Consider the following 26,848-nt stretch of genomic DNA (forward strand, 5'->3'; position numbering starts at 1 on the left):
CGAATGATGTGTTTCGGTCGGTAAACACTCCTGCGCAAGATTTCCTCTCTGGCTCTCTTCTGTTTCACTCTGTGTGGAGGTCACATGCTGTGTTCTAAGTCTCCTGAGCTGAACAAGAAAGCTGGTAGAGCCAGGCGAGACGCACACATGGCGCCAACTGTGTTTCTGGACTGCCACAGGGGGCACCCCCTCAGACGCTCCAGTCGTTTTGGACTATGCCGACCAACTCGAGTGCCGCGGGTTACACTTTTCTAAGAGCACCTCTCTTCTAACGTGCTCATCCTTCGTTGCTGGCGTCGCTCCATCCGCTCTGTTGGCGGCCCTCATCAACCTGTTTCACTTCCTTTGTCTTCCTTTTTTCTGCCGCTGCCGCTACAATTGCCGGCTTAACACAGATTTGCAGATTGTGCATTGGCAGTGACATAGTTGGGCTGTACTACTGCTCTTTCTTTTCGTCTACAAGCAAGACGATGAGCCTAGACGATCGACGTATTGGGGACAGGAGAGGTTCCAAGTCGTTAGGCAGACCTTCAGGGGCTTCCGAAGACTTCAGCTCCTGCTCGATGAGCGAAGTGCTGCGGCACAGTCATTGGAAGGCACGAAAGAATGGCTACGAGAGAGTGCAAGGGGATCCCATCAAGTACAAGAAGCTTCTTCTCGACAGCATCAAGTACATTGCTAATGAAGGCAATGCGGCTGTCCAGGAGGCTGCAATCGAGGCGCTTGTGATTGTTCTCACCGAGTGCAATGACGCGGAGCGCAGTCAGCTCGCTGAAGGAACACTTCCCATCGTGGTGGAGAAAGGCATCACTGGACGGCCGAAAGCTGTGCAGTTGAGCCAGCAGTTTATTTTTGCGCTTGTAGAGGCGGGTAGCGGGGCGGCCGTGTTTGCTGCCCTTCTCCCTGCATTAGCGCATAAGGCACCGAAGAATAGGCTAGCTGCAGCGCAAACAGCGACGTCGCTGGTCTCCGACTACGGGGTGCAACACTTTCCCCTCAAAGAAATTCTGAAGGCTATGCAGCCGCTGTTCAACGATGCGAACGCTCAAGTTCGGAAAGAGGCAATTGCATTGTGCTGCCAGTGCTATCGGTACATCGGCGCTAACATCAGGGGCTTCCTCACAGACTTACGAGAGGTTCAGCTACAAGAGCTTCAGAAGCAGTTCGAGAGTCTAAAGGTGGGCGAGAGGCCCCCAAAGATGATTAAAGGCGCTGAAGGATCGAGTAGCGACGGGAAGGGCGGTAAGAACTCTCTTGCAGCGGCCAAGCCAATAGGATCTCTCACTGGTGAGGATGCCGCTGCTGTGGTTGACGATGCCGGCTTCGAGCTTCTAGAGGAGTCTCTGATTATACCGCGCCTTCCCAAAAAATTTTTCCGCGTCGCGCTAGACAAGGAGACAACGTGGCAGAGCCGCGTTGAGTACGTGAACGAGCATCTTGTGCCTCTCCTAGCTGCGCCTCGATTCCGTGCAAAGGACAACTACCACGAGCTTGCAAGCATGATGAAGGAATACCTAGTTGACCCACAGGCGCCACTGATGCTGCTTGGCTTCAAAATGGTGCAGGATTGTGCCCGCGGGCTGCGCAGCGACTTTGGGCCTCACGCCAGGCTTTTTGTTGCATCATTGCTAGGCAAAATGAAGGACAAGAAGGTGAGCGTGCAGCTCCATGTCATGAAGACGTTAGAGGACTTGATCTGCTTCAACTGCATCTCGATGGATCAGTGCAACGACGATTTTGACCAGGCGCTGCAGAGCAAGAACCCAACGCAGCGCACGGTCCTGCTGAACTATCTCATCCGTATGGTGGACACCCTCGGCGATTGCAGCCGCTATGTCAAGCTGGGGCGTTCAATAGCGATGCTGGCGCGCGCCGTCAACGACGAGAAGGCGTCGATTCGCGATGTGGCGTATGTGCTGCTTGACAGACTTATCCGAGCCTTTGGTGAGGCTCAGTACAAGAGTATCCTGGAACACTTAGATGACAACCAGCGTCATAACATGGCCGCCGCAGTCGCTCGCGGCGCGCCGACTGTGGGACCGCGCTCTGTCGCCTCGCGGCAGGCCTCGGACCTCTCTATCTCACAGAGCGGCGGCACTACCGGCACGACCCCATTCAACTCACCTGCCAAAAAGATACCTCGTGTTGAGGACTCGTCCGCGGCGACGGCAGTGCTGGCGCCACCGTCACAAACGCGCATCACATCCGCACCATGCACGACGGTTGTCGCACGGCGTCTCTCTGCTTTTGCCAGGGAGGACGGTGCTGAGGGCAATACAGAACCACGCGGGACGCTGGTCCTGGAGCCACCTCGAACCTCGTCGCTGCTGCGCAAGTCTGCCCTCTCGCATGCGTCCGGCACGGAGCGGCCGTCTGTTACAGGGAGTAGTGTTGCTGCCACGCGCGGCAGCGGTGCTGAACAGAGCAGCGCCAGAACTACCGCGGACGACTCCATTGCCCTGGAGTCGCTGCTCCCGTCGAAGATGGAGTCTCTGACGATGATATTGGGGATGCTGAAGGGTAATAACGCGGTGCTTGATATGGTGCGCTCGCGCGAGTGGGCGCGGCGGCAGGAGGGCATGAGCAAGCTCTTCGTAATGGTGCAGCAGTGGACACCGGCGCAGACGACACGTGCTATGGACTGCTTAGTAGTGTATATCCGAGCACACCCCTCCTTTCGCGAGCCGACTTTTCAAGTTTTCACCCTCATCACGCAGGTCTTCCAGGTGGCTCTGGCGAAGGCCGTGACGTTGACCATGGCAGCTGGCTACGCCATTGTGTCTGGCTTCACATCACGCCTTGCAGAGCCCAAGAACAAGCCTTTGGTGCGCGAGGTGTGCGACCTTATTGCCCGAAAACTTGGCCAGCGCTTTGTGGTGCGCCACATGTTGGACACGACAGCTATGATCAAAACACCAAAGTTGCTGCAGGAGGTGTGCGAGTACGTACGGGAGGCGGTGCAGCATCAACCAGACAGTGAGGAGGCTGGCGGAGATGCAGTGGATGCCAGAGGGGTGCTACATTTTGTGAAGACGGTGTGCTCCGACGTCAACAACGCCGGCGTGCGTCAGGAGGCGGCGTTGCTCCTCGTGGCACTGCATCGTTCACCGCAGGCGTCGGCCGCAGCGGTGGAGAGGTGCGTGGCGTCACTGCAGCCGCCGCTGCCTTCCCTGTACGAGCGAGAGCTGAACCGTTTGGAGGGCGTGGCCACGATTACTGGGTCCTTAGCGCCGACAAGAGCCTCAGTAGCTCTCCCCGCTGGTGCACCCGCCCTTGGTGCGGCTGCGCCGACGCCGCCGTCTCCTACCCAGAAGCGAGCGCGCGCGGTGAGCCAGTCATCTGGGCCCGGCACGCGCGCGAGTGTCCTGGCACAGTCGTCACCGAGCTGCCCATCAGTGCACCGACGCTCGCTTAGTGACGCTGAGGTACCTCCAGACTTTCACTATCGCACGTCCTCTTCTGGCGGCACAGGGGTGGCAGTACGCCTTACCAACGGGCGTACCAGCTCGAGGCCATTGCCAAGCAACAGCTGCTCTGTCAGCGCGGCGCCGCCAGGAGGTCTCCGCCCCATCCTGTACGAGATCACCTCCGGCGAGGACTGGCGTGATCGACTGAATGGTGTCCGACGCGCCGAAGCGTTTGTGGCAGAAGCACCGCGACCGCTTCCAGGCCACTGCGCCGCCGCGCTGCTCAAGGCTCTGCAAGGTCGCTTCGAGGAGGCCAACAAGAACATCATCGTGGATGTGCTGCGCTTTATTCCCGTAGTAGTCAATGCCGCCGGGCCAGAGGAGTGTCGTGCCGCGCTGCGGCAGCTGACCCCCGGCGTGCTGGCAATGCTAGGAGACCAGAAGGCTGCCTTGCGTGAAGAGGCGCGCAATGTGGCGTTCTTCGCCATGAACGTTGTGGGCCTCGAATCTCTCCTACCACTACTACAGCGGCCGTTGTCATCGGACTCAAACTTGTGTCGGCAGAACGTTCTGGAGATGATGGTGAGTGGATTCGAGCAGCTCCCGGCGGATGCGACGCTGCCGCGCGTCGGAATGCAGCTGCTCACGCCGGCTGTGATAGCCTCCATTATGGACCGCCTGCTTGACGTCCGTCTGGTCGCGGAGCGGGTGCTGGGCTGGATGTTAGGCGTTGTCGGTGAAGATGCAGTCATGCATAGCGTGCAGCAGCTCAAGCAAGCGGAACAGCAGGCGGTGATGCCGGCAGTGGAGCGCCAGATTGAGCAACGGCGACGCCAAGCGCAAGAGGGGCGGCCAGAGGGCCAGCAGGATCAGCTGCCGTCAACCGCGAAGACTGTTCAGCCTTTCTCCACAGTCACAAACAGCCTTTTTGACAACGAAGAGAGTCGCCGCACGACACCGCGACGGGCTATGCCGCGGGCAAGCAGCCCTGCCACCCCACGCGTGGCCAACGGCGGCTCCACGACACCGCGTCGCCTGTCAGCTGCTCACATCCCATGCGATGCGCGTTCAGCTATCAACACCATGCGACAGAACGGTAACCGTGCCGGCACACCGATACTGGAACTTGCGCCGAAAACTCGACTAGTGCAGAAGGAGGCTGCAAGTATCACAGCGGCGCCGTCATCACCGCCGCCGTCGGCACCCTCGACCGCTGCGTGTGAAGGCGGAGAAGCGACGCCAATGCCGTCATCCTCCAATGGGCCGGCCGCTGGAACCTCGGCGCACCCTAGTCGTCCGTCTGCCGTGTCGAAGGCGACCGTGCCAACAAAGGTGTCGCCGCCGTCGAACACGTTGCGGACCCCGACCACGTCCACCGACATCTCGCCCTTCGCCGACGACAACGAGGGACTGTACACAATACGTGAGATCCTTGTCGGGCTGCGGTCGGCCACCTCCGACGTTGCACTGGCGATGTGCAAAGAATTTTGCCGCCACCTACACTCCGGCGTCGACTGCGGCACTCCTGAGATGGCCCAGGTGATGGTGGAGCGTTTGTACGAGAACACGCAGAGCTTTGACAGTGACTTGGCTCAAGCGTTGATCGAGTGCCTGGCCGCAATGTTCGTGACCCCGCGCTGCGCGATGCGCTTTCATAGTCAGCTGCTGTTTCGCATGATGGGTGCCTTTTTTGACTGCCTGCTGTCGGAGAAGTTCTCGCTGCACGAGCTGGTCATCAAGGCCTTGAACGTTGCGACACTGAAACTGCTGGAGGGTTGCCCGGCTAACGACGTGTTCACCGCGCTGCTGTCCCGACTGACCACCTACTCCACCATCTACCTTTCCACTGGCCAGAAGGCCGATCTGAAGTTCATTCAGGTGACAGTGAAATGCGTGATGAGAGTAGACTTGATCAAGGTGAGCGCTGAGACCATCATTCTATGCTGCCACAGGTACTTGCTGCAGCACCCGCCAAGTGCGTTTCGAAGCTTGGACGACTTGCCGATCCGGACGGTGAAGACAGTCTTACAGACAACGACAAAGCGGCTCGGGGTATCGCTCCTGGCCACAGCCGAGACGCTGGTAGGGCCGCAGAATCTCGTCACGCACTTTATTCGCGCCTGCCTCGAGTTGCGCAACAAGACCGCAAAGGAAAGAGGGCAGAATGAGGAGCAGGCGATCGAGGAGAGCCGACACGAACAGCGAGCGAGCCAGTCGCCGGCCCCTCTTCCCGCAAAAGAAAAGACCTGCTCCCCGCGAACGCCGCCGAACAATATCGCTGCTTCCACTAGTGTTACTAGTACTGCCGCTGCCACTGCCTCGGTCACTCCAAGCAAAAGCACTGTCACGCCGTCGCGGCGAAAGAAGCGCGTGAGTCACCACGCTGACCCCAACGAAACTCCGGCATCCTTCCTCAACACAACGACAGTGGCCACTCCTGGCGCCCCGTGTGACGGCTCTTTTTCGCCGTCCGCACCGGCGTGTTCGGTGCGCGCCCCCCTGAAAGCGCATTCAGAGCTACCGGCTGCCGGTGCCGCCGGTCAGGGTGCACCAGAAAGCGCTACAGCACAGTCGTCCATAGTAGTTACTCCGTCCAAGGTGACGCCGCAGGGTGTGCTAAACGGGCCCGCATCTTCCAGTCAAGCAGATGCGCCGGCAGCGTCCCCGAGAGACGTCAAGAAGGACCTGACGGAGATCTTTGCCCACATCCGCAACCACGTCACTTCGAGCAGCGGAATCGATGAGCTCTACTCCTTCCTGAAGGATGTACCACCGAGCACTCATGAGGAAGCATTTCGCGTGCATTTCAATCGCTGCTCGGAGGCATTCCGGCTGTACATCAAGCGAAAGCTTGAGCGCAAGGTTGAGGAGGACACCGCCAAGCCTACGAGCTTCCAGCTGCCGGCAGTGATCCAGCATCTGTCATAGTTCCTTTCATTTGTTGCTCTCTCCAGCATCCTCGCCTTCTCTTCTGCTTTTAGACTGGCATAAGCTTTTGTGCCGGCTGCCGCGCTCCGTGGTAGGTGCAGCGTGGCTGCGCACTACGCTACAGGTTCCTCCTCCGTTCTTGCGCGCATGCGTGCCTCTGCTCCTTACGCCCCCTTCCCCTGCCTGCGCCATTCTGGCCTCGCTGTCACTACACCTCTTTGCCCTCCCGCGAAATCGGTGCACTCTGCATCCGCTCTTGCAGTTTCTTTTTCTTTTCCTCTTCACTGGCCCCGATGACGGGACACACACCTCGGCGCACCGTATCCTCAGGGTCCAGTGCACACCCATTCTGTGTGTGTGTGGGGGGGGAGGAGCCAGGCAAGCCCCCCTATCCCTGCCAATGCCGAGCCGCTTCTGGTGGTGACATGGCCAAGTACCTATGGCGTAGGGAGGTAAGGGCGATGCGTCGCTGCTGATGCTGGAGGCCATGTCCTGGATGACGTTGCGTTGGAGCGGCCTGCGATAGTGGACACGTCTGCACCACCCAGGTGATGGGCAGAGTGTCACCGTGACTTGAGCGTACCTCACTCCGCCCTCCCACTGGCCTACAGGTGTGGGGAGCCTGCGCCACGTGGAGGGGGATGCGCCAGGGGTGGCGGCCGGCATGATGTGAGCGGCTGTGAGGCGACCTGTGGGGTGAGAGACGGTTAGAGCTCGATGTGGGGGCCGTATGCAGACGACTAACTCGGCGCATAGCTCTAGCGCATGCGTGTAAGGCTGCTCCACACGGTGCGACGGACCTGTGACAGGACCGGGGGATCGAGTGGAGTGTGGCGCATGCTCTGTGGTGGAGAACGGACAGGCTGAAAACGAAAAAAAAGGATGTATACGTGGAAGCACAGAAAGGACTCTTTACAGGGTCGCTGTCAGCACGGGATCTAGAATGCATCGTTCTGCACACACGCACACACATATATATCTATACATATATCTCATATATATATATATATTTGTATACATCTCTCTCTCTTCGCGTTGCGTATGGTGTATGCCCCGCCTCTTCTTCCCACCATCACACAACAAAGGATTCATCGCTGCGCTCTCTTTTTTTGGTCGCGATTTCCTCTTCCGACGGTTAGGCTGCCCTGCGTCTGTTTTTTGTTTTCCTGCGCTGGGTGCCGCGTTGAGCCTACAGCGAAAGCCCCCCCTCCTCCTCCTCCTCTGCGCCTTCCGCTCATCTGGAGAGACACACTGGGTGTCCATTCACAGCCACGCGTCGGTGTGCTTCACGCCCGCCGACGCATCCCCCTCCCCCTCCCACCTTTTTTTCTTCTACGTTACTCTCTTCGTTTTCTGTTCTTTTGGTGTGGTGAGGTTGGCGAGTGGGGTGTGTGGGGGGGGGAGTGGCGCAGAAGAGGGGTGGGTGAGGGATTTGTGCTTGTGGGTCTGAGTCCAGTTGCGCAGATCATGTACACAGGAAAAGGGATGGCGTGCGTTTTTCTCCGTTTCCAGTCTCCGCTCTCCGGGGTGTGATCCCGGCCATAGCTGCGCTTTTTCTCGCTTGGGTGGTTGTGGCGGTCCGCCAATTTTTGGGCGTCACCATTGCAACGACGGTGTTCGTGTGTGCGCGTTGGCGAGGCCCGCATTAGAGTACCAGGTGATGTCTCCCTCTCTATCCCTTTTTTTGTCTCACCTGAAATCGATGCGTCACTCAGAGAGAGGGACGGAGGTGAGCACACAGATGCGCATGCGTGTGCATGAGTCTTTTTTTGTTGGAGAAGGGAAGCAAGATGGCGCGTGCGGTGCACGTCGGGTATCGTCAAACGTGATGAAACGGGTGTTTTCTCTTGTACGTTTTTTTAGTCCTCGGCCTCCCCTGTGCAGAGATTCGCCCGCATCAGCACACATGCCTGCACGAAGAGAGAGAGGAGAGCGCGCGCGCACCACGATTTCTCTCCCTTCCTCTACTTGGTTCCGTGCTGGAGAGTTTTTCAGCTCTTCGTTTTTGGTTTGGCTTTGTGTGCTCGTTTTTGTACAGCGTCTTGTCGCTCCCTTTTTCTTATCGCCGTCCCGTACACACACACACACACACGCGGGTGATTTCCTCACGTAGAGAAGAGAGAGAAAGCGTATCCATCTCCCTCCTCCCTTTCTCTCTCTTCTGTGGGTGTGGGGGTGGGCATTGGGTGCAACGCCGCGGCTCCGCCATGTGCACGCGTGACCGAAACGTGTGCGTGCGTGCTTGTGTGCATGGGCTGCAACTGATGCCTGCACTTGCTGTAATATTGTGCAGATCGTTGATGGGCAGCACAGGGAGGGGGTCGCCTTCAGAGGCTGGAAAAGGCAGGCAGTCGACCTGTTTTTGTAAGCAGGACAAAAACGTCCTGTCATCGCAGTTTTCGCTGGCTGTCCTTCCATGCCACCGCGAGGTGCAGCCACCACTTACAATCCTGTTCTATCCCTTTTTGCCTTTACTCTACCGCCGCTCGTTTCCCTGTCCTTGTGCCTGCAACACGCGCGCCGGAACCGACATCTTTCACCTCTCCTCCTTCACCTCTCCACCCTCCTCCTCCCCAACAACTGCAACAACAAACAAGCAAACCTACACGCGCTCATGTGAGTGCGTTGACTCTTCCTCGCACCACAATGGGCACCGTCGCACAAACCAACACGTATCCAGGTAATTTCTTCCCTCTTGAGTGGTGCTACGGCTGCCTCGTCATCATTGTACGCATGGGCAAGTACTGGATATGCATCATGTGCACCATCACCGCGCCGCTTCTGGTGGTGGTGGTGTCTGGGGTGGCAAAGCGCGACGATGCAGAGCGAGAGTGCTGTGTGAAGGGCTGTAACGCACTCACCCACGCAAACACACTCATACACGAATGCCATTGAGGCCCATGCTTCAACGACGGCAGTGTGGAGCAGCACCAACGTGAGATGGTCCATGTTCAGGAGAGAGAAGCGCGCGGGGCTAGGTGCGTCACCCCTCCTCCCTCTCTCGCAGATTGCATACCTACCCGTTCGAGGTTGAGAGGCGCCCGCGGAGAAACAAAGAAACCCGATGGCGACATCTCAGCTCACACCCCGGCGGCTGCGCATCGGCTTTCTCTTTCCCCGCCTGTTGCTTATCAGAGATGCCCTGTTGCGCCTTTCCTTTTGTTTTATCGGCTCTCCCGTCTCTCTTGCGTCCTCCCGTTCCCCATTGCGTATGCGTTCGCCCTGCCACTTCTCTCCTTACAGCCATGGCGGTGGGTTGACGGACGCGTGCAGGTGTCCGTCTGTGGAGGTCTGTGCACAGGCTGCGAGGTGGATTCCTCGCTACGGGGAGGAGAGGGGCAAGGGAGAAGGCTATCGCAAATGCCCAGGGGGTGTGGAGCTTCGGAAACCCTCAGAAAATGAGAAGCAACATCGAAAGGGAAGGGAGAGGGGGATCTGATCCTGTGGTTTATCCAGACCCCTTCTTCTCTCCCTCAACCCCTTTTGACACCGAGTCATCCTCACCGACCCCCGTGTCTCCCCCTCCCCCATAAAGAAAAGTCTGTAGCCAGCGCGTTTCGCCGCATCACACCCGTCACATCACCTCGCTGCTATTCTCGCTTTTCCTTTCTTGTTTTTTTTTTACGGTGAGGGGTGGGTGGGCGGTCGCGGGCCGGAGAGCAACAGTGCGTAGAGCAGTGCTCGCTCTTCTTCCGCCACCCCACTATATATATATGTACGTGAATATATTCTTTTTTTTTGGTTTCTGTGTTGCGCCTCTGCTGTCCTTTGTTTGTGCGCTGTTGTTTCTTTTTGGTTACGTTGCCGTTGCTGAGCAACGACGGTGGCATTCAGGTGGCACTGTTTTTATAACGTGCCACAGCGCACCGGCGTTGTGATGGAGTATAAATTATATTTTTTCCTATGCAATCCTTGTCGTATTTTTGTTGCCATTGCGCGACTTTCCTGTTGCGTTTTTGGTTTCCTCTCCGCGTTGAGCGGAGATCACGTATCCTTCCCGGGCGTGTGCTTGCGTGTACGCATGTGGGCTGTTTCTGACGGTTGCTTGCTTGCCTGCTTGCTGGTCTTCTCCATGTTTTCATGACTTCGACTTCTTTCGAACACATATGCGCATGCTTATACATGGATATTGCCATCGCCTGCTTTCTTTTTCTTTTTTTGTCTTTCTCTTCCACTTTGGTGGGTCTATTTCCTCAGATCACTCGATAAACTAGCGGCACTAGAGGGCCCAGCAGCGCACCATACGCTCCCGGGGTGCGCACAATTTTCAGCCAACCCTGCTTCTTCCCTTCCCCATCTTGCAGCGGTGTATCTGCTGCTAGCGCTTTTTCTATCTTTGCTTCCTTTGCGGGCAATGCGTATCGAGGCTACTGCTCTCATTCTTTGAAACCAGAACAAAAAACAACGAATAACAATGCGCTCCTTCAGCTCCCCCTCAACTGCATCTTCTCCTTGCTCCCCCATTCTTTTTTTCGCTAAAACTTTTTGTGTTTGGCACACCTTCAGTTTCGAATCTTTTCCAGGTACACGTGCGCCACCCCCTCCTCTTCCCAGACGCATTTTACGCCTGCACGTATAAGCAGTCATCGTCGGCGCTGACACACACACCCACACACACACGTCTCCACAGACACATTCGTGCAGGTTCAGTGAAGGGTGTTTGGCGCAGACCCAGGCAAGCGTACACGTGGCCATTGTAGACTCATCCTGCCACGCTGCCTCTCCCTTCATGTTTTTGAAGTTCATGCCCGGGTAGAGGGCTCTCGGGACATCTTTGCTACACAGCTTCGCTCGTGCTCATTTCGTCGGCGTATCAAACGGTTACAACACGCGCTCGAGAAGAGAAACAGAGGTAAAGTATGGACCAAGCTTCGGACGAAAGCGGAAGTTCATCTGTGTACGACGAGAGCACCGAAACGACCGAGGAAGAAGCGTCCGAAAGTGGGTTGGAGTCGTCCCGACAAGCGGGCGACCACCTTTCCATCCCGGTCCCCGGCCACCCGCAAGAGTCTCCTGTCGCTGCCATCGCTACACGCGACCGTATAGATAGTGCTCCATCGCCGAGAACTATCAGCGCCGACATTTCCAACCAAAGCCGTAACACTGCCCACGGACGCCCATTGGAGAGTCTGGCTTCCGTAGGGATGGAGGACACCGCCGCTTCCGCTGTGCTTGGTGGCCAGCTCATGGTAAACAACCCAAATGATGAGCGGATCGAGGTGGGCAACGCTGAGAACGTGAAGACACCACGTGCGTCGCTTGGCCCGTCGTATGTGTTGGAGACGGACGCGGGTCGTGGCGGCGGCGGCATGGGACAGCCAATCGAGAACGCACCGCACGATGAGGCCATTCCAGTGTCTCCCTCAGCCAGTCAGGTAGCGACACCGATGGCAATGAGGACGGGGCCGACGATGCGTCCAGACGATGATGATGACGAGAGGGAAGATGAGGGCGAGGAGGACGATGAGGACACTGAGATCGATGAGGGCCGCGAGTACCGCGCGGAGGGTTACGCCGGCCAGAAACCCACTGAGCTTGCAGAGGCGGCACCGGTGGTGCAGGTCGGCGATCCCCAGCTCGGGTACAACCCTGCCAAGTACGCCCGTATCAACGCCACCGCCAGCCGTGAGATGCAAGACCTTTTCAAGAAGATCATGGAGTATGAGCCCTTTGCGGCGGAACTGCCGGCCAAACTGCGGCCTTTTGTGCCGGACTACATCCCGACGGTCGGCGATCTCGACCCCTTTGTCAAGGTGCCGCGACCGGACGGCATTCCAGATGGGCTGGGCCTTGAGATGGTGGATGAGCCAGCCATTCCGCAGTCGAATCCAGCCGTGGTGCTGTTGGAGTTGAACGCGACTAACGCTCACGGTGTTGCGGCGGACATCGTGGACTCCCTTGAAAACGCGGCGAATCGACCGGAGGTGATTGATCGATGGATTTCCGACATTAAAAAGGTGCACTACAAGAAGGCACTGCCGACGGTGAACTACCAGCGGCCCATGCCAGACATCGAGACGCTCATGCAAGTATGGCCGCAGCAGTTCGAGGAGGTTCTGAACTCCGACGTCGCCTTCCCTCCGTCGCACATCAACCTCGATCTCGATCAGTATGTGCGGACACTGTGCGCCATCTTGGACATCCCCACCTATAGCTCCCTGATTGACTCGCTGCACGTCATGTTCACCCTCTACGAAGAATTCCGCTCGAATCAACACTTCCAGCACGTTTGATGAGGGAATCTTTGTGTGAATACGCATGACGAGCAGTGCTTCGGCCCCTTGTATACCCACGGTGTTTGACTACGGATACTGGAGGTGGGTGGGGAAGAGGGAAGACAGTGGCACCACGCAACTGCTTCTGCAATAGGCCGGCGTGCAGCCGAGGTGTAGTCGAGTGTGCTCTCTCCCACTGAACTAAACGCGCACAGACACATGACTTGTGCACGTGCGACGATAGTCCCTCCCCCTAAAAAAAGGGTTCCGCTATTCTGACAGACGTAGCGGTACAAGTAGGACCTGGTTGTTTCTGTCCATGCTTTTCTCTTTCTGCGTGTTCACGCCTCGTCGATTCTTACATGGCCGTGCAGATGCCGTGGTGCGTGCCATGTGTGCCATGTCGCCTCTCCCTTCTCTTTTCCGTTGTCCTTCCATCGCCAGGAAACGCTTGACCAAGACCTTGTCTTACTTACGCATGCACAGGCGTACGCGTACCACTTCGGCGCGCGCACACACATACGCACGCACGCACGCACGCACATGTCCACACAGACATGCAAGCGTTGCATGCGTGTGTGTGAGTGTATGCGGACTGCCCATTCTTTTTTTTACCACGCCGTTTCTTTATGGTACCTGTTCTACTACGTTTTTTCGTTCCTTCTCGTGCGATTGTGTGTTTGTTGTTTGGAGCGCGAGACGGGTATGATGCTGGTGGTGGGCGTCCGTTGATGTTCTTCTCTCTCTCTGTTTCTCTCCGTCCTGGTGACGGTCATGTACGTCTAGGCAATGCGGCCCATTCCTTTCCATGTGTGTGTGTCTGCGAGCGCACAAGAACAAGCCCCCCTCCCCATCTCCCTCTCTCTCCCCGTGAAGGACAAAAGAATGGAATGGAGGTGCACACACAAGCGGCGAAGCATGGAGGGGAGGGGGGAGGCGTACTGTCCCTCTCCCTTGTACCATGATGCCGATGAAAGCACGTGTGGAGAAGGCGTGGGACATGAAGCCAGATATTGTCGCACAGTGCCGGTGGACGGGCTGGTTCTGGCTACTTTGCAGACATGCACATCTCTCTGCACTGCCTCGTATAAATTCACTGAATAGCGTCTTATGCGTGATGCGTGCCGAGCAGAGTTTTCGAGTCCGCGAGCGCAAGCGTAAAGGAGGAAGGGGGAGGGTGAGGAGGGCATGCGTACATATCCGGGCGTCTGTAGCGTCTTCAACTGTGTACACTCCGGTCCGGCTTCTTCGTGATGCTGGTTCGCACGGCCATTTCGCCTCTTCCCCTTCTCTTTCCATTCGCCTCCTCCGCTCTGCGTATCGACTCGAACAAGTGCTGACCTGTACAGTCTCACCTTCTCCGACTTTGCCTCATCTCGCTCCATACACAACACCTTGGTCCTCTGTTTTTTTTTCTTTTTTTTCTTTCGTGCATTCGTTGCCGTTTCTGGGGTGATGTGGCAACACGCAGTGCTGCGGCGTTCAGTACGATTGTTGCCACGCTGCGCTCACTTGTTCAGCCGGCGAGAGAGGGGGAGAGAGGGCGGTAAAGAGAGCACAAAGGCTTGAAATAGACAGTGTGCTTCTTACGCTGCGGTAGTGCTCATCACGAGACACACACACACACACACGCAAGCGCGCACGCACACTATTCGTTTGCGCTGATACACTCGGCAGAGGAGGTTTTGTTTCTCTCGGCACAACTCTCCATAGATTCACACCCACAAGCCTATCCCCGGCCGCAGCTTGCCCAACGACAGGGTGCAGCACTTGGCCTTTTTAGCAAACCACATCCGCATCGCCTCCCTGCTCCGCAACGCCTGCGTGGAGCCGACCTAACGCATTGCGCCGACTACATCCATTCACCTCGGCGTCCACCGAACAATAGCGACGCCTGGAATCTCATCAGCTCATCTCATCCTCACGCATACTTTAGAGGTACGCGTATAAAACTGCCAAACGTCACAGATCATGGCGCATCTCTTCTTCACAGGCGCAGGCGCAGCAGCAGCTGCACTGCCCATCAGCGACCGCGATGAGGTGTCACCGGTGTGGTCGATCTACGACGACTACTGCTGTGGCGCCTCGCAGCATGCTGAGGTGGACGATCCACAAATGGATCGCGGAGTGATGGGCAGCTGTGGAGGTACAGCACTGCCCCGGCTTCCCTTCATCTCGGGCCCTGTGTCATCCATGACGTTGAAAGGCGCTCAGCTGAAGAAAGAGGCGCCAATTCGCCGGGGTGCCCAGGGAGCCGTATACTCTGCCCTCGACGTGGCCGGCCGCACACCTGCGGAAGACGAGAGTGCAAAGAGGCTTATTTTACAGGAGGTGTGCAGAGGGCATGGGGACGAAGGGGAGGTTGCGGATGGCGGGCAAAGGCCGGCGCGGAGCGGTCGCCGTGTTGCCGTAAAGCGCATTTTTATTCAGGCAAGTGACTTTGGTGCCCGCGACATCTCCGCGACGGTGCTGCGTGAGGTAACGCTGCATCGCTTTGTGAGTGAGAAGCAAGCTGCGTACCTTGCGGCAGCGGGCGCTTCTTACTCCACTGGCTCAGCCTCCGACGCCACGGCGCGTGCAGAGGACGATCAAGCTCAGGCACTCTGTAATCTCATCGACGACTCTGCACGAGTCATTCACCTCTACCGTGTTGTGGAGGCCCCGCACAAGGAGATGTGCCTAGTGATGGAGCTCGCGGCAACCAACCTGGAGCAGATCGTGTACCCGCACGGCGCCCGCGGTGCCCCGAAGGGCGATGGCGCCGGAGGCTACAGGCGGAAACCTGGCGTGGTTTCCCTGTTTGGCTCCTCTGCCTCTACTGGTGTCGGCGGCGGTCTGGGCCAGTCCTCCGCCTCGCCGTCTACAACGCCCAACGTTGCAACGGTAGAAGTGGGCCCGCAGGCGTCGTCGGCCTCTCCGCCACCCTCCCGACTGCCGCTCGTGCGCTACGTGATGCGCCGCCTGCTACGCCTCACATGTTTCCTACACGAGACGTGTTGTGTGGTGCATCGAGACCTGAAACTGAGCAATGTGCTGGTGTCGAAGGACGCTGGGCTTCGCCTTGGTGACTTTGGGTCGGCGCGTTTCATTCCACCCTTTCGGTCGGCGACGAAGACCGGGGGTGAGAACTCTCCGTCTCTTCCCGAGCCTCCTGCGGTACCTGCGGGCCAGCGTGAGCACCTCCTGTGCACCCCCCCATCGATACGCACAACACTCCACTATCGACCTCCCGAGGTGCTCCTCGGCGACCAGGTGTGCCGCACTGCGGCAGATGTTTGGGCGCTAGGTGTGATCTTTGCGCAGTTGCTGCTGCAGAAGGGCTTGTTCCATTCTAAGAGCGAGCTAGACCTGCTGGGAGCCATTCAGAAGCTGCTCGGAATGTCAGCGTACAGCGCGCCGCCTTCGTGGCTCGCCGCGCCTTCGGTGCCCGGCCCGCCGAGGGACGGGGAATTCGCTGTACACGTTCCAGCCCCGCAGGCAAGTCTCCCGTACAAGTTCCACGCCGGTGTCGTACCCGCCGATGGGCTGGACCTGCTGTCGCGGATGCTGCACCAGCAACCCGAGTGCCGCATCACCGCCCGCGAAGCACTACAGCACCCTTTTCTGAACCTTGAGGGTCTCTCTGCGGCGGCTACACACGACGACGACAAGATAGGGCGAGTGCTGTGGGAGGAGAGAGTGGCGACGGTGCTGCGTGAGCAGGCGACGGGCCACATCTACGGTATGGGAGGAAGTGAGCTGCGGCCCATGCTCATATGTCTCGCTGATAACGAGGACGAAGAGGATCAAGAGGTCGACGAGGACGGCGTCGCCCCTTTCTCCGTTAACCTGGGCGGGGGCACGTCATACTAAGCACACATATATATATATATATTCCCTTTTCTCCTTACAGCGCTCTCGTTGAGCGGAAGGAGTTAACGGAACGGACATCTTCGACCCTCTCCCCGTACCCTGCGTACCGCACATGCATAGGCTTACGCACAGAGACAGGTATGCTGACGCCCTCTCTCTGGCCCTTTTCGGTGAGTGTGAGCAGTTCGCACGCGACTCTCGCGCTGCTCCGTGTGATGCGACAGAGTCACAACCTTAGTACAACTTGATGCGAAACGGTGAAGTCCACTAAGTGACACAGATTTGTTACATCGCCTTTCTTGACGCTGGCGACACCATGGAGGCGTGTGTTTGGAGTTTGCTTTCGTTGGCCTCTCTCTCCACCTTTATTCCGTCACGTAACGCAGGTTTCGCACGGACAGATGGGGCCCTCGCCGACCTCCGCATGCAATCAAACCTTTGTGCCCCCCCCTGTCTTTCCTCTCCCTGGGACTCTTCGTGTCTCACCCCTCCGCTGGACACCTTCACGAACTCGCGCGCTTTTTGTGATGGTTGGGGGGCTGCTCGCGATGAGATTGCCAAGAAGGGACTGGCTGCGATTCACCAGGGATAACAAGCACCCCCCGATAGCGTACGCTTCTCGTGCTTTCCCCTCCCTCATCCCTCCTCCACCTATATATTGTCCGCTACTACTACTCTCTCCCTAACCCTCTTCCCCCCTTTCTGCCTTCCTTCCTCTCCTTCACCACCCTCCCCCTCCATTGCCGGCTGCTGTTGTCTGCCCCCCTTCCTCCCCCTCGGTGGCACCGCATCTACACATCTATCCACATACACATACAAAGAACGCCGGAGGCAATTAGAAGGGGGAAAAGGCGTTGTTTTCTTTAGCGTTTCGTTTTGTCTTTATTGCTGTTTCTGTCGTGGGGAGAGCACAATACACCGGCAGTAACAGGCTTCCTGCACATATACACACCGTGCTCACTGCGCTGCACGATTGCAGGCGCGAAGTCGGCGGAGAAGGCGTGCTGAACGAGAGGAACAACCATAACGACAGGGGAAACGAGCAAGAAACACTGACCTGGACACACGTCCACCGTAAGCTCTGTGGATTTGTCTGTCTGTGTACACACGCGCGCGTGTGGGTGTCACTCTCTACGTCGATCACCGTGCGTGCATCAGCGCTCTCACTCTTCTTGTTTTCTATTTTTCTTTCCGTTCACGTTTTCTTCGCTAATTAGACCGTCCAAGGCACACACACACACACACACGCACACACGTGGCGCCATAATACAGATATCCACCAAACCTTGTACACACGTTTCGAAGGAAAACAAAAAAGCTACAGGCAGCAGTTTCGATCCGAAAGGCAAATACTAGCACACCCCACCTCACTCACTCACTTACGCACGCACGCGTACGCACAGATTCCTCTTTTTCTTCGCGTACGGAGGATCCACGGAGCTGACTTGTTTTTTTCTATTGTGTGTGCTTTCAAACTGCTCACGTTTTGCTCATTTTTGGGACTTCTTGTCTGTGCGCGCACCTCTGTTTTGTTGCACTCATCGCTTCAGACAAGACGTCACATCTTCCCTTTTTCTTTCTTTTTACTTTGCCGGAAGCGCCTCTGTGATCACCGCATCTCAAGGTCATTATTTCCATCTATCTCCAATCACCATTTCAACGAATACGGTGGCTACTGCTGCCACACTCTCCCTCTCCCTCTCCCTTCCCCTCTCTCTGTCTTGCTTCTTCACCGGAACGCATCCCAGGCAGGCAGGGGCACGTACGGTATACACACCCTGAGTCCCCCTACCCCTCGCACTCACGGAGGATAAGCAGCGTCGTTTTATTTCCGCTCCTTTCAGAGAATTCATGTTGTTGTTGTTGTTTTGTTTTCCTTTGCTCCTTAGTGCTGCCGTTGTCACGTTCGACTGTTGAGCGTGAAAGAAAAAAAAACGAAATTGTGTTTTCTTCTTCTCAGCTTCTTTATATATTTATATATATATATATTTATATATATATATATTTATATATTAGTTGGTGTCTCAAACGTGTGGGTACGTGTATGTGCCGCCGCGCCGATTTCTCCCTCGTCTTTTTTCTTTGACTCGTCTGTTTTGCGTTGGTGGTATCTTGTCTGTGCGCTGAGTTCGCTTGGGCTCGTCTGTGCTTGTGCCGTTTTCTTTTTTTTTCCGTTGTCCTCTTGCCTGTTCCTGTTCTCGTGCCAGAGGCTCTTTACACGTGGGGACTGTCTTGCTTCTGTCGTTGTCTGGTTCTGCTGCCCTTCACCATCTTTGTTCCCTTCTTTTTTTTGCGTTGCCTGGAACACCTCTGCCTGCGCCTTTGTGCTCTTGTGTTGCCCACTTCGTTGGCACGCCCTGTGGAAGGCCTATCGCCATCCTGACGGATACAGCATAACGCGCGTGCCAGTGGTGCCTGGCTGCTCCGACCTCTCCTCCATCGCGATCCCCCACACACTTTCTCGTCTCTGCACTATATCCCGGGGGGCTACCAAGGCGCAAGCGGACGCGCACACGCAAATCACAGACGAGGTCTACCCCATATAGCGCATCCACAACACGAAAACGGACATACACAAAAAGGTGCGCCAGTCGAGCAGCAGGCAATCGAACAGGAACATCGATGTGTTACGTACAACAAACAGGACAGTCGCTCACCTGCTTATTCTCCCCTCTCAAGTCGTCTTATTTTTCTTCGGTCTTTTTTTTTCTGTGTCCCTTGCTTTCGCGTTCAGCTCGTGCCCGCACACTCGAAGACCACTGCATCTCTTGACCCCGTAAACGTGCTCTCGAAGACCGAGAGGGTTGACGCCTGTCTGTGTGCAGTGACGGGGAACGGCAAGAATACCGTAAAGAGACGGACTTCATCAGCGACTGTACCAGAGGCGACACGTGTCCCTTCCGTACGCAGCGCAGAGTCCGCTGAGCCGCAGTGGCGAGAGGAGTGAAAAGAAGTGGAGCCGCTCGAGAATCGGGCACACGACCACCGCTGCAGTCAAACGGTGCCTACCCCCTTCGCTACCAAGCTCTGGCGCTTCTCCGTCGAAGCTGATTTCTGTGTGCGTGCGTACCGTTACTTCTTTTCGGGGGCCGTTTCACTGAACGGTGGGCTTCGCGCCAACGACGTACACGCTGGACAATTCCGTTTTATCTTCGCAGCCTTTCTTTTTTTTCGATTCGTTTCGTTTTTATTATTATTTCGTTTGTGCTGCCCTTTCTCCTCCTGAAGCACCGCTTCGTTTTCATCTGCCGCCTCCTCTGTTTCGCTTGCTCTGGCTTTTGTTGCCTTCCCGGCTTCCTCTCCTGTTGGGCTTCTTCTCCCGTATATAGAACCCTTCCCGTTCCGATTGGCTTTCTCACGGTGTGTTGCTGTTTGTGTGTGTGTGTGTGCACTTTTCTTGTTCTTCTCTTCCCTCCCTCCCTCTCTCTTCGCTTTTCCAAAAGACAACAAGAGAAAGCAAGGGGAAGCCTCGCTTCGCTTCGCATTCTCGCTTCGTTCTTCGGCACCTGCGCCTTTGAGGGCTGAACGCCCATTACTCAGGGACTTTCCTATCCTTGTTTGTGTTCTGTTGTATCACTAACACACGTGCCGCCGCCGCCGCCTGCCCCCAGCACTGTTTGACCCTCACTCACCCTCCACACACCAGCACGCCCACGGAAAGTGCACCTAACGCGTTCTGTGAAAGGAGCCGTGTGGGTTTGCCCAGCCTAAGCTGCAAGGGCACTCATGCCTTCTTCACCGAATCCAATGGGTGCTGGGGCTGCTTCTGCGACCCCCGAGCCAACTGGCGGCCCCGAGGTGTCCACGAAAAGTGTGTGCAGCAACACCCTCTATGCTGTGCTCAACGTCTCTCGTACCGCGACGATGGAGGAGATTACGGCAGCTTACCGCAAGCTTGCCCTCGCGCACCACCCTGACCGCCCAAACGGCTCGCAGTCGAAGTTCCAAGAGATTCAACGCGCCTACGAGGTTCTCAGTCAGAAGGATGCGCGCGCCACGTACGATGTCCTGCTGAGAGGAAGACTCGCCATGCAGAACTTTAAGCGTCCACCCCCGCTAGAGTCGGTGCTGCAGCCTGTCTACGCGCTACTCGCCGACGGCGCCTTCTACGAGTTCGAGGCGGCGCCCAGCAAGCTCAAGTGCAGCATTCACTATGGCGACGGCATTCAGTTCAACAACGACTGCGGCAGCTTCATCGGGCTCGCCGGCGACGGCTTCATATATTGGACCATCAGCGGGCGTGGGTTTGCTTCGCGGCTGTGCAAGGCCGGGAGCAGCTTCGCCCTCTCGAGCGTTCGTGTCATGTATCGTAGCAACATGGGGTTGCTCAAGGTGCCACTAAAGCGCTCATCTTTATGGTCTTCCCTCACCCGTCGCCCCGCCGACTCTTCTGGAAGCAAGCGGGCTGTGAAAGGCAAAACCGTCGATGCTGGGTCCTCTGAGAGAGCGAGGAGCGCCATCGGTGCACCCGCTGCCAAAATGTCCGAGGCGGATCGCATCAAGAGGGTGCTGCTGAACAAGGAACGAAGCCGCAATTTGCAGAGGCGGATGGAGATGCTGAAGGAGGAGGAGGCAGTGGATCGCAATTATCTCCAGCAGGATCTGTGGGGGCAGTTCAGCTCGCTGCACACGACAGCAGAGGCGGCGTTTCGGTGTACGCTGCAAGGCATCGCTGTGCCGGTAGAGATGGCTCTTTGGATGGGCTATAAATCTCCGGAGGAGGTGATGCTGCGCTCATCCGACGCATGCACCTCGCCACTGCTAGCCGAGCAGGTGTCGCTGCAGGACTCATTCTGGATAGACCCGTTGCGGAGCGACTACTACAGCGACGACGAAGTACTTCGGGAAGACTGCGACGACAAGAAGGAAGACAGCAGAAATTGCACTACTAACGGCGGAGACAACACTGCGCGTTCAAAGTCTGGGAGCGCCGACAGATCGCCTTTCTTTTTGCAGTCCATGCCAGCTTTCGACGCCGCGCCAGATGGTGGCGCCTGTCACGGACATTCGGCGACGGCACCGGAGACGCACTCACCGACTCTGCATCGCTTCAAAGAAAGTGTGGCTGCCGTCACTGGAGCTTCGAATGGGACGGAAGTGGAAGGGAAAAAAGTATTTGCATCCCCGTCCTCGCCGCCACCGCGCCAAATACTACCGATAGAGTCGTCAGGTGAAGCCGTCCCGCTGCACCCCACAAGCGACTCATGCGCCCCTCTCACCTCGCAACCGTCTTGTGCCGCGAATGGGCCGGTAAAGAAACTTGGAGCGAAGGAGGTGGCGCCGCTGACCGGCTTGAAGAGCAACAGTCAGCCTCACTCTAGCGGGCTGCACACCAGCGCAGAGTCGGGTGAGCTCGCTTCGTCTTCCCTCGGCGTTTCCTCGCGGGCGACGGGCAGGACCGTGAGGGCGGCAGCCCGAGCAGAGAGACATGTTGCAGTGAGCGACTCCGCTGCTGCATCCCCTTCTCGGAACGTCGGTGGTAAGCAGGGGCGTTCCCTGCGGGCTGGTTCAAAGGCGGCGACCGCCTACTCGCACGCCAGCCCGCAGAAGGTTTCTATCACCGAGACACCTACAAGAGAGCTCAGCAAGGGCCAAAAAGCTTGCCCGCTGCTTCCAAGACGAAAACACAGCGGCAGTGGCGTTGGAGATGCGATGCTGCCGGTGAGGTTAGCGTCCGCTCTTGAGGAGAAACCAAAGCGGGTTACGAAAGGCAATGATGCGGTTCTGAGCAACGACAAAAACCTCTCGAAAAAGGAAAAAGGGCAGACAAGGCCACGGTGGATGATGGCGACCGAGGCTTACGAGCGCCGCGCAAACTTACCGCTGGAAAAATCCCTCAACGCGGCAACACAGGGCTCCTCGTTCTGTCATGAGGACCATCGAGCGTACAAAAGCTTGACTGCTGATCAACTTTTTGAAGAGGAGCGCGCCTTCATGGAATCCTTTTCTAAGACGAAGCGTATTGTCTGATGACGCGGCGGTTAACTGAGCGACATGAGGGACCGAGTCAGTCGCATCGATTCTTGGCGCTTCGTCAACGATGCGGATAACAATGCTGACCCTCCCAAGTGAGGGGTGTTCATGGCGCAGTGGTCACCTAACCCCATCTTCCTTCGTTTTTTTCTTTTGCTTCTGCTTATCCCTCCCGTCCTTGTCCACTTCGCCGCCACCCCCTCCTTTTCGTTGGACTTGAATGGCCTTCTCCCTTCGCATGATTTTATGGCTTCATGCATGCGTGGCGACCCTAAATTCGTTCGTCGTTTCTGTGCGTCTCCACCCGTGTTGGTGTCACCGCTTCTGCGTTTCCTTTTGTATGTTGGGACTTCCCTCTTTCTGCCCAGCATCGACAAGGGAAAGGCACGCGTCTGAAAGGCGGAGACTTGCCTCTGCCTCTGCCTCTCTTGTGCCCCTTCTTTTCCTCCTACGGCACACCCTTACGCAGGCAAAGACCCATGCGCATGTGTCCGTGTCTCTCTCTCTTTCGCCACCTCTCCGTTCACCAGATGTGCCTCGTCGTCGTGCTCTCGTAACGCGCTCTTTCTTTTGGTATTAAATCTCGTCGATTCCCTTTGGCCTTCCTCCTCCCCTCCCCTCCCCCACCGAAACAACTGACATGCCGTTTGTTTTCCTTCGCTCTCCTCCATCGCTGTCTTCCCTTACGTTCGAAAAGTTGCCTTTCAACACTTTTCTGTTCTGGAACCCTCCCTCCCTCCCCCGTCTCTCGCTGTCGAGTTCTCTTCGGAGGTGCCCCTCATCGGAGTCACGCAAACCTCTCTTGTTGGCTTTAATGTTTGGTTTGCGTGTACAGCCCTACTCCGCTTGCTCACACTCCCTCACGCTTCTTCCCGTCGACGTGCAGCGTCGTCGTAGTCGTCGTCACGTCAGCTGTATGTGCGCTTCGAAGGACTGGCATGGTGGCAGTCCACGGAGAGGATAGTGATGCAAAGCCAGTAACGCAGGGAAGGGATGCACCGAGGAGACACAGAGGAGCGACACCACTTCTAAAGACGAGAAGCAGCGGAAGATGTGGGGGAGCCCGTGTGGCGTGCCAGGTATCTCTCCACTGACTCCCCACACGTGTGCTTTCCGCTTTGCTCCTCCACTCACTTTTTTCCCTTATGAAACCCGTTCGACCTAAACCCGGTTGTAAGACGGAAGAGGCGACAGTCCTTGGCTTTGTCCCCTTTCTGTATGCGCGCGTCCGTCGTCTCTCCTTCTCCCTCCCCTCAGCAACGCATGTGTGCGTGTGCGTGCGAGCCTGCTACGTCATCTCGCCTGAGTTGAATGAGGGCACAAGGAAGAAGGCGCGAACAGAACTAAAGTTCGGAGCGAGGCACAAGAGTGGGAAGCACGCAAGGCGCGTTGCACAAGTGCCTTTGGTACTGTCTCATGTACATGTATGCGCGCCTACATGGGAGCAGGAGACGTGCGCTTCTTTTTTTTTTGTGTGTGTGTGGTTTTCGTTCTTTGGCACACTTAAGGATAAGCAACCCGTCCCGCACCCCATTGCCTGTGGCCGACGTGCATGCGCATGGGTCGACAAGGACCACCCTGTGGTGGTAGAGCATATTGATGGAGCCAAAGCGAAACAACGGTGGGCATGCCAAAGGGAGGCAAACACACATACACACACACACACACACACACACACACACACACAAAAAGAAACGACAGGGAAGTATGGCGCGCCGGTGACAAGGGAAAACCGATACACGGAAGAGCGAGAGAGGTGGGAGAAGGGAGGAGGGAAGAGGGAGGGGGGCGGGCCGCACATAATTCCGCCAAACGAACAAAGAGTAAATAAACATACGATGACAGACGCTGCCCCCCTCTCCGAAACACACACACACACACACACAGACGCTCTCCCCCTCTGCTGCGCCTCTTCTTTCACCTGAGGTGTATGTTCTCTTCCTCCATATTGGCGTTGGGGATGCATTTTTTTTTAATCGCTAAAGAACGCAGTTTATCAACAGCGGCGTTGCAGGATGGACTGCTGAAGGGGCTGCTTTTTCATGGGCAGTGCTTCGTACGCGGTGTTGTGTGTACAGTCGACGGCAGGATCGCGCAGAGAGAGCGCGCGCATCGCCTCTGTGCCAGTGATCGGAGGCGCGGAATCACCGGTTCTCCTATCATCACTGTGTGCCGACCGTGCGCCGTACGCGGGGTGCATAGACTGGTGAGGGTCGTCGGCGCGGAGACCTTGTGCACCACTCCTTGCTCCTGCTCCATGAAAGCACTCACATGGCGGCCACAGGGAAAGAAGGCACCCTCTTGACTCTACGCAAGCGTCTTTGTCTGTCCTGCTCATATATTTCCTTCTCTTGCTTTCCTCTTGCTCTTCCATTACCTTTGCTTGTGCTTCTACGGATGGGCCAGGTCCATCGCACGGCGTGTCTGGCATGCAGGTGCGCCACGGCAGCACGACGGACACCACATCCCCATCCACGCTCCTTCCACGCGCAAGCTACGCAGTTGCCGGCGCCCACGCGGCAAAGCAATGCCACCGTCTTCGATATTCACGTTCGAGGAGTACAGGGGCCCGGCCGGCAAGAAGCCTGTCGCAGCCCGTAGCGGCGTCTTCCACCTGCCACACGGTCCCTTGCGCACGCCGATATTTATGCCGGTGGCGACGCAGGGTGCACTAAAGGGCGTCACAGTGGAGCAACTCGAGGAGCTCGATGTTGAAATAATCCTGGGTAACACCTATCATCTGGGCCTGCGACCCGGGGAGGAGGTGCTGCGTGCTCTAACCGCCCGCAAGAACGCGCGGGAGGCTGCTACCGGCACCCGTACCTCGGCAGATGACATCCGCGACAACATGGATGGCATCCACTTTATGGAGAACTGGAAAAAGAACATATTAACCGACAGCGGCGGTTTCCAGATGGTGTCGCTTCTGAAGCTTGCGCAGATTACGGAGGAAGGTGTGCGGTTCCAGTCGACGCATGGCAGTGGCACGGCAGGGGCTGTGGTTTCTGTAGCCAAGACGGAGGCCTCGAGCTCTGCCAGCGGTGCGACTGCGGCGGCATCTACAGCGACGGCGCTGACAGATGCAGCAAACGGATATGACAACGAAGGGGAGGCGGAATGCACGTACTCCCTGCTGCTCCGGCCTGAGGACTCCATCCGCATTCAGAATGCCATCGGTGGCGACATTATGATGCAGCTGGACGACGTGGTGCACACGCTGACTGTCGGACCACGCGTGGAGGAGGCGGCAAAGCGTTCCATCCGGTGGCTTGACCGCTGTCTCGCGGCCAACCAGAATCGGGAAAAGCAGTGCATCTTTGGCATCGTGCAGGGTGGCTTGAATGCGGAGCTGCGCCGCTATTGCGTGAAGGAGATTGTCCAGCGGACAGAGTGCATGGGCTATGCCATCGGCGGGCTCAGCGGCGGGGAGTCGAAGGACGACTTTTGGAGGATGGTGCGCTTGTGCACGAAGGAGGGGCTGCCGGCGAACAAGCCGCGGTACTGCATGGGCGTTGGCTATCCAGAGGACATCCTCGTCTGTATCGCGCTCGGCGTGGACATGTTCGACTGCGTTTACGCCTGCCGCACAGCCCGCTTCGGCTCCGCGCTCACTTCCTCAGGCAAGCTGCAGCTTTCTAAGAAAGAGTACGCAACCGACTTCGGTCCGCTTGACCCGAACTGCAGCTGTATGACGTGCCGCACCTACACACGCTCCTACCTGAACATGATCGCGGCAAAGGAGGGGACAGCGGCGACGTTGCTATCGTATCACAACATCGCCTACCTCATCGGCCTCACGCGCGGCGCTCGAAGCGCCATAGAAGAGGGTCGGTTTCCCGAATACGTGCAGCACTTCTTCCTTGCCTACTACCCCGCAAAGGACTACCCAGCGTGGGTGGTTGAGGCGCTGGCCTCTGTCGAGATAAATCTGTTGTAGTGGTGCGCTTGGTGAGGCGCACACACAGACGCAGTCGAGGACACATGGGTTGGGAGGTAACTCCGCCCGGGCTGATGATTCGGACAGTCGGTCTTGCACTACTCTCGTAGTAGAGAGTGAGTGCGCGACACACTATGACCATGTGCGTCGGTGGACACATGTTGCGAAGGGAGAGAGAGGGAGTTTGTGAAGAAGAGAAGGTCGGAATGTTTCCAGCTTCGTCATTCTCTGTATCTCTGCAGCTCGGCCACTCGTAAAGGGACTTCTTCACGAGCCTTTTTCCTTTTACTTGTCTTCTACAAGTATTGCCGCGTGCGTAGCCACGGAGGAGGTGGGGGGGCGGCAAGGAGGTCCCTGGTGCTTGTATACTTGTGCGTGCTGAGCGGGAGACTGTCCATCGCAGCGCTTGTGCCCACAGGTTTCTCTTCCTTTTGCGCGTCTCTTCACTGGCCCCGATGACGGGACACACACCTCGGTGCACCGTATCCTCAGGGTCCAGTGCACACCCATTCTGTGTGTGTGGGGGGGGGGGGGAG

At 57.1% G+C, this 26,848-nt stretch overlaps 5 protein-coding genes across 5 annotated transcripts; all 5 read left to right on the forward strand.

Moving 5' to 3' along the window:
- Positions 1 to 563: 563 nt before the first annotated feature.
- Positions 564 to 6,335, forward strand: LMXM_29_1760 (conserved hypothetical protein; the record flags this gene model as incomplete). The annotated part of the gene is made up of 1 exon (XM_003877271.1): positions 564 to 6,335. One exon carries the CDS (start codon positions 564 to 566, stop codon positions 6,333 to 6,335), a length of 5,772 nt encoding a protein of 1,923 aa, XP_003877320.1.
- A 5,144-nt stretch (positions 6,336 to 11,479) lies between these two features.
- LMXM_29_1770 (conserved hypothetical protein) lies at positions 11,480 to 12,568 on the forward strand (the record flags this gene model as incomplete). The annotated part of the gene is made up of 1 exon (XM_003877272.1): positions 11,480 to 12,568. The coding sequence occupies one exon, from the start codon at positions 11,480 to 11,482 to the stop codon at positions 12,566 to 12,568; it is 1,089 nt and encodes a 362-aa protein (XP_003877321.1).
- A 1,953-nt stretch (positions 12,569 to 14,521) lies between these two features.
- Positions 14,522 to 16,402, forward strand: LMXM_29_1780 (putative protein kinase; the record flags this gene model as incomplete). The annotated part of the gene is made up of 1 exon (XM_003877273.1): positions 14,522 to 16,402. The coding sequence occupies one exon, from the start codon at positions 14,522 to 14,524 to the stop codon at positions 16,400 to 16,402; it is 1,881 nt and encodes a 626-aa protein (XP_003877322.1).
- A 3,747-nt stretch (positions 16,403 to 20,149) lies between these two features.
- Positions 20,150 to 22,372, forward strand: LMXM_29_1790 (putative DNAJ domain protein; the record flags this gene model as incomplete). Its single annotated transcript, XM_003877274.1, has 1 exon — positions 20,150 to 22,372. The coding sequence occupies one exon, from the start codon at positions 20,150 to 20,152 to the stop codon at positions 22,370 to 22,372; it is 2,223 nt and encodes a 740-aa protein (XP_003877323.1).
- A 2,530-nt stretch (positions 22,373 to 24,902) lies between these two features.
- Positions 24,903 to 26,312, forward strand: LMXM_29_1800 (putative queuine tRNA-ribosyltransferase; the record flags this gene model as incomplete). Its single annotated transcript, XM_003877275.1, has 1 exon — positions 24,903 to 26,312. The coding sequence occupies one exon, from the start codon at positions 24,903 to 24,905 to the stop codon at positions 26,310 to 26,312; it is 1,410 nt and encodes a 469-aa protein (XP_003877324.1).
- Between the last annotated feature and the right edge of the window lie 536 nt (positions 26,313 to 26,848).

This window comes from Leishmania mexicana, chromosome 29 (assembly GCF_000234665.1).
Source record: "Leishmania mexicana MHOM/GT/2001/U1103 complete genome, chromosome 29".
NCBI lineage: Eukaryota > Euglenozoa > Kinetoplastea > Trypanosomatida > Trypanosomatidae > Leishmania > Leishmania mexicana.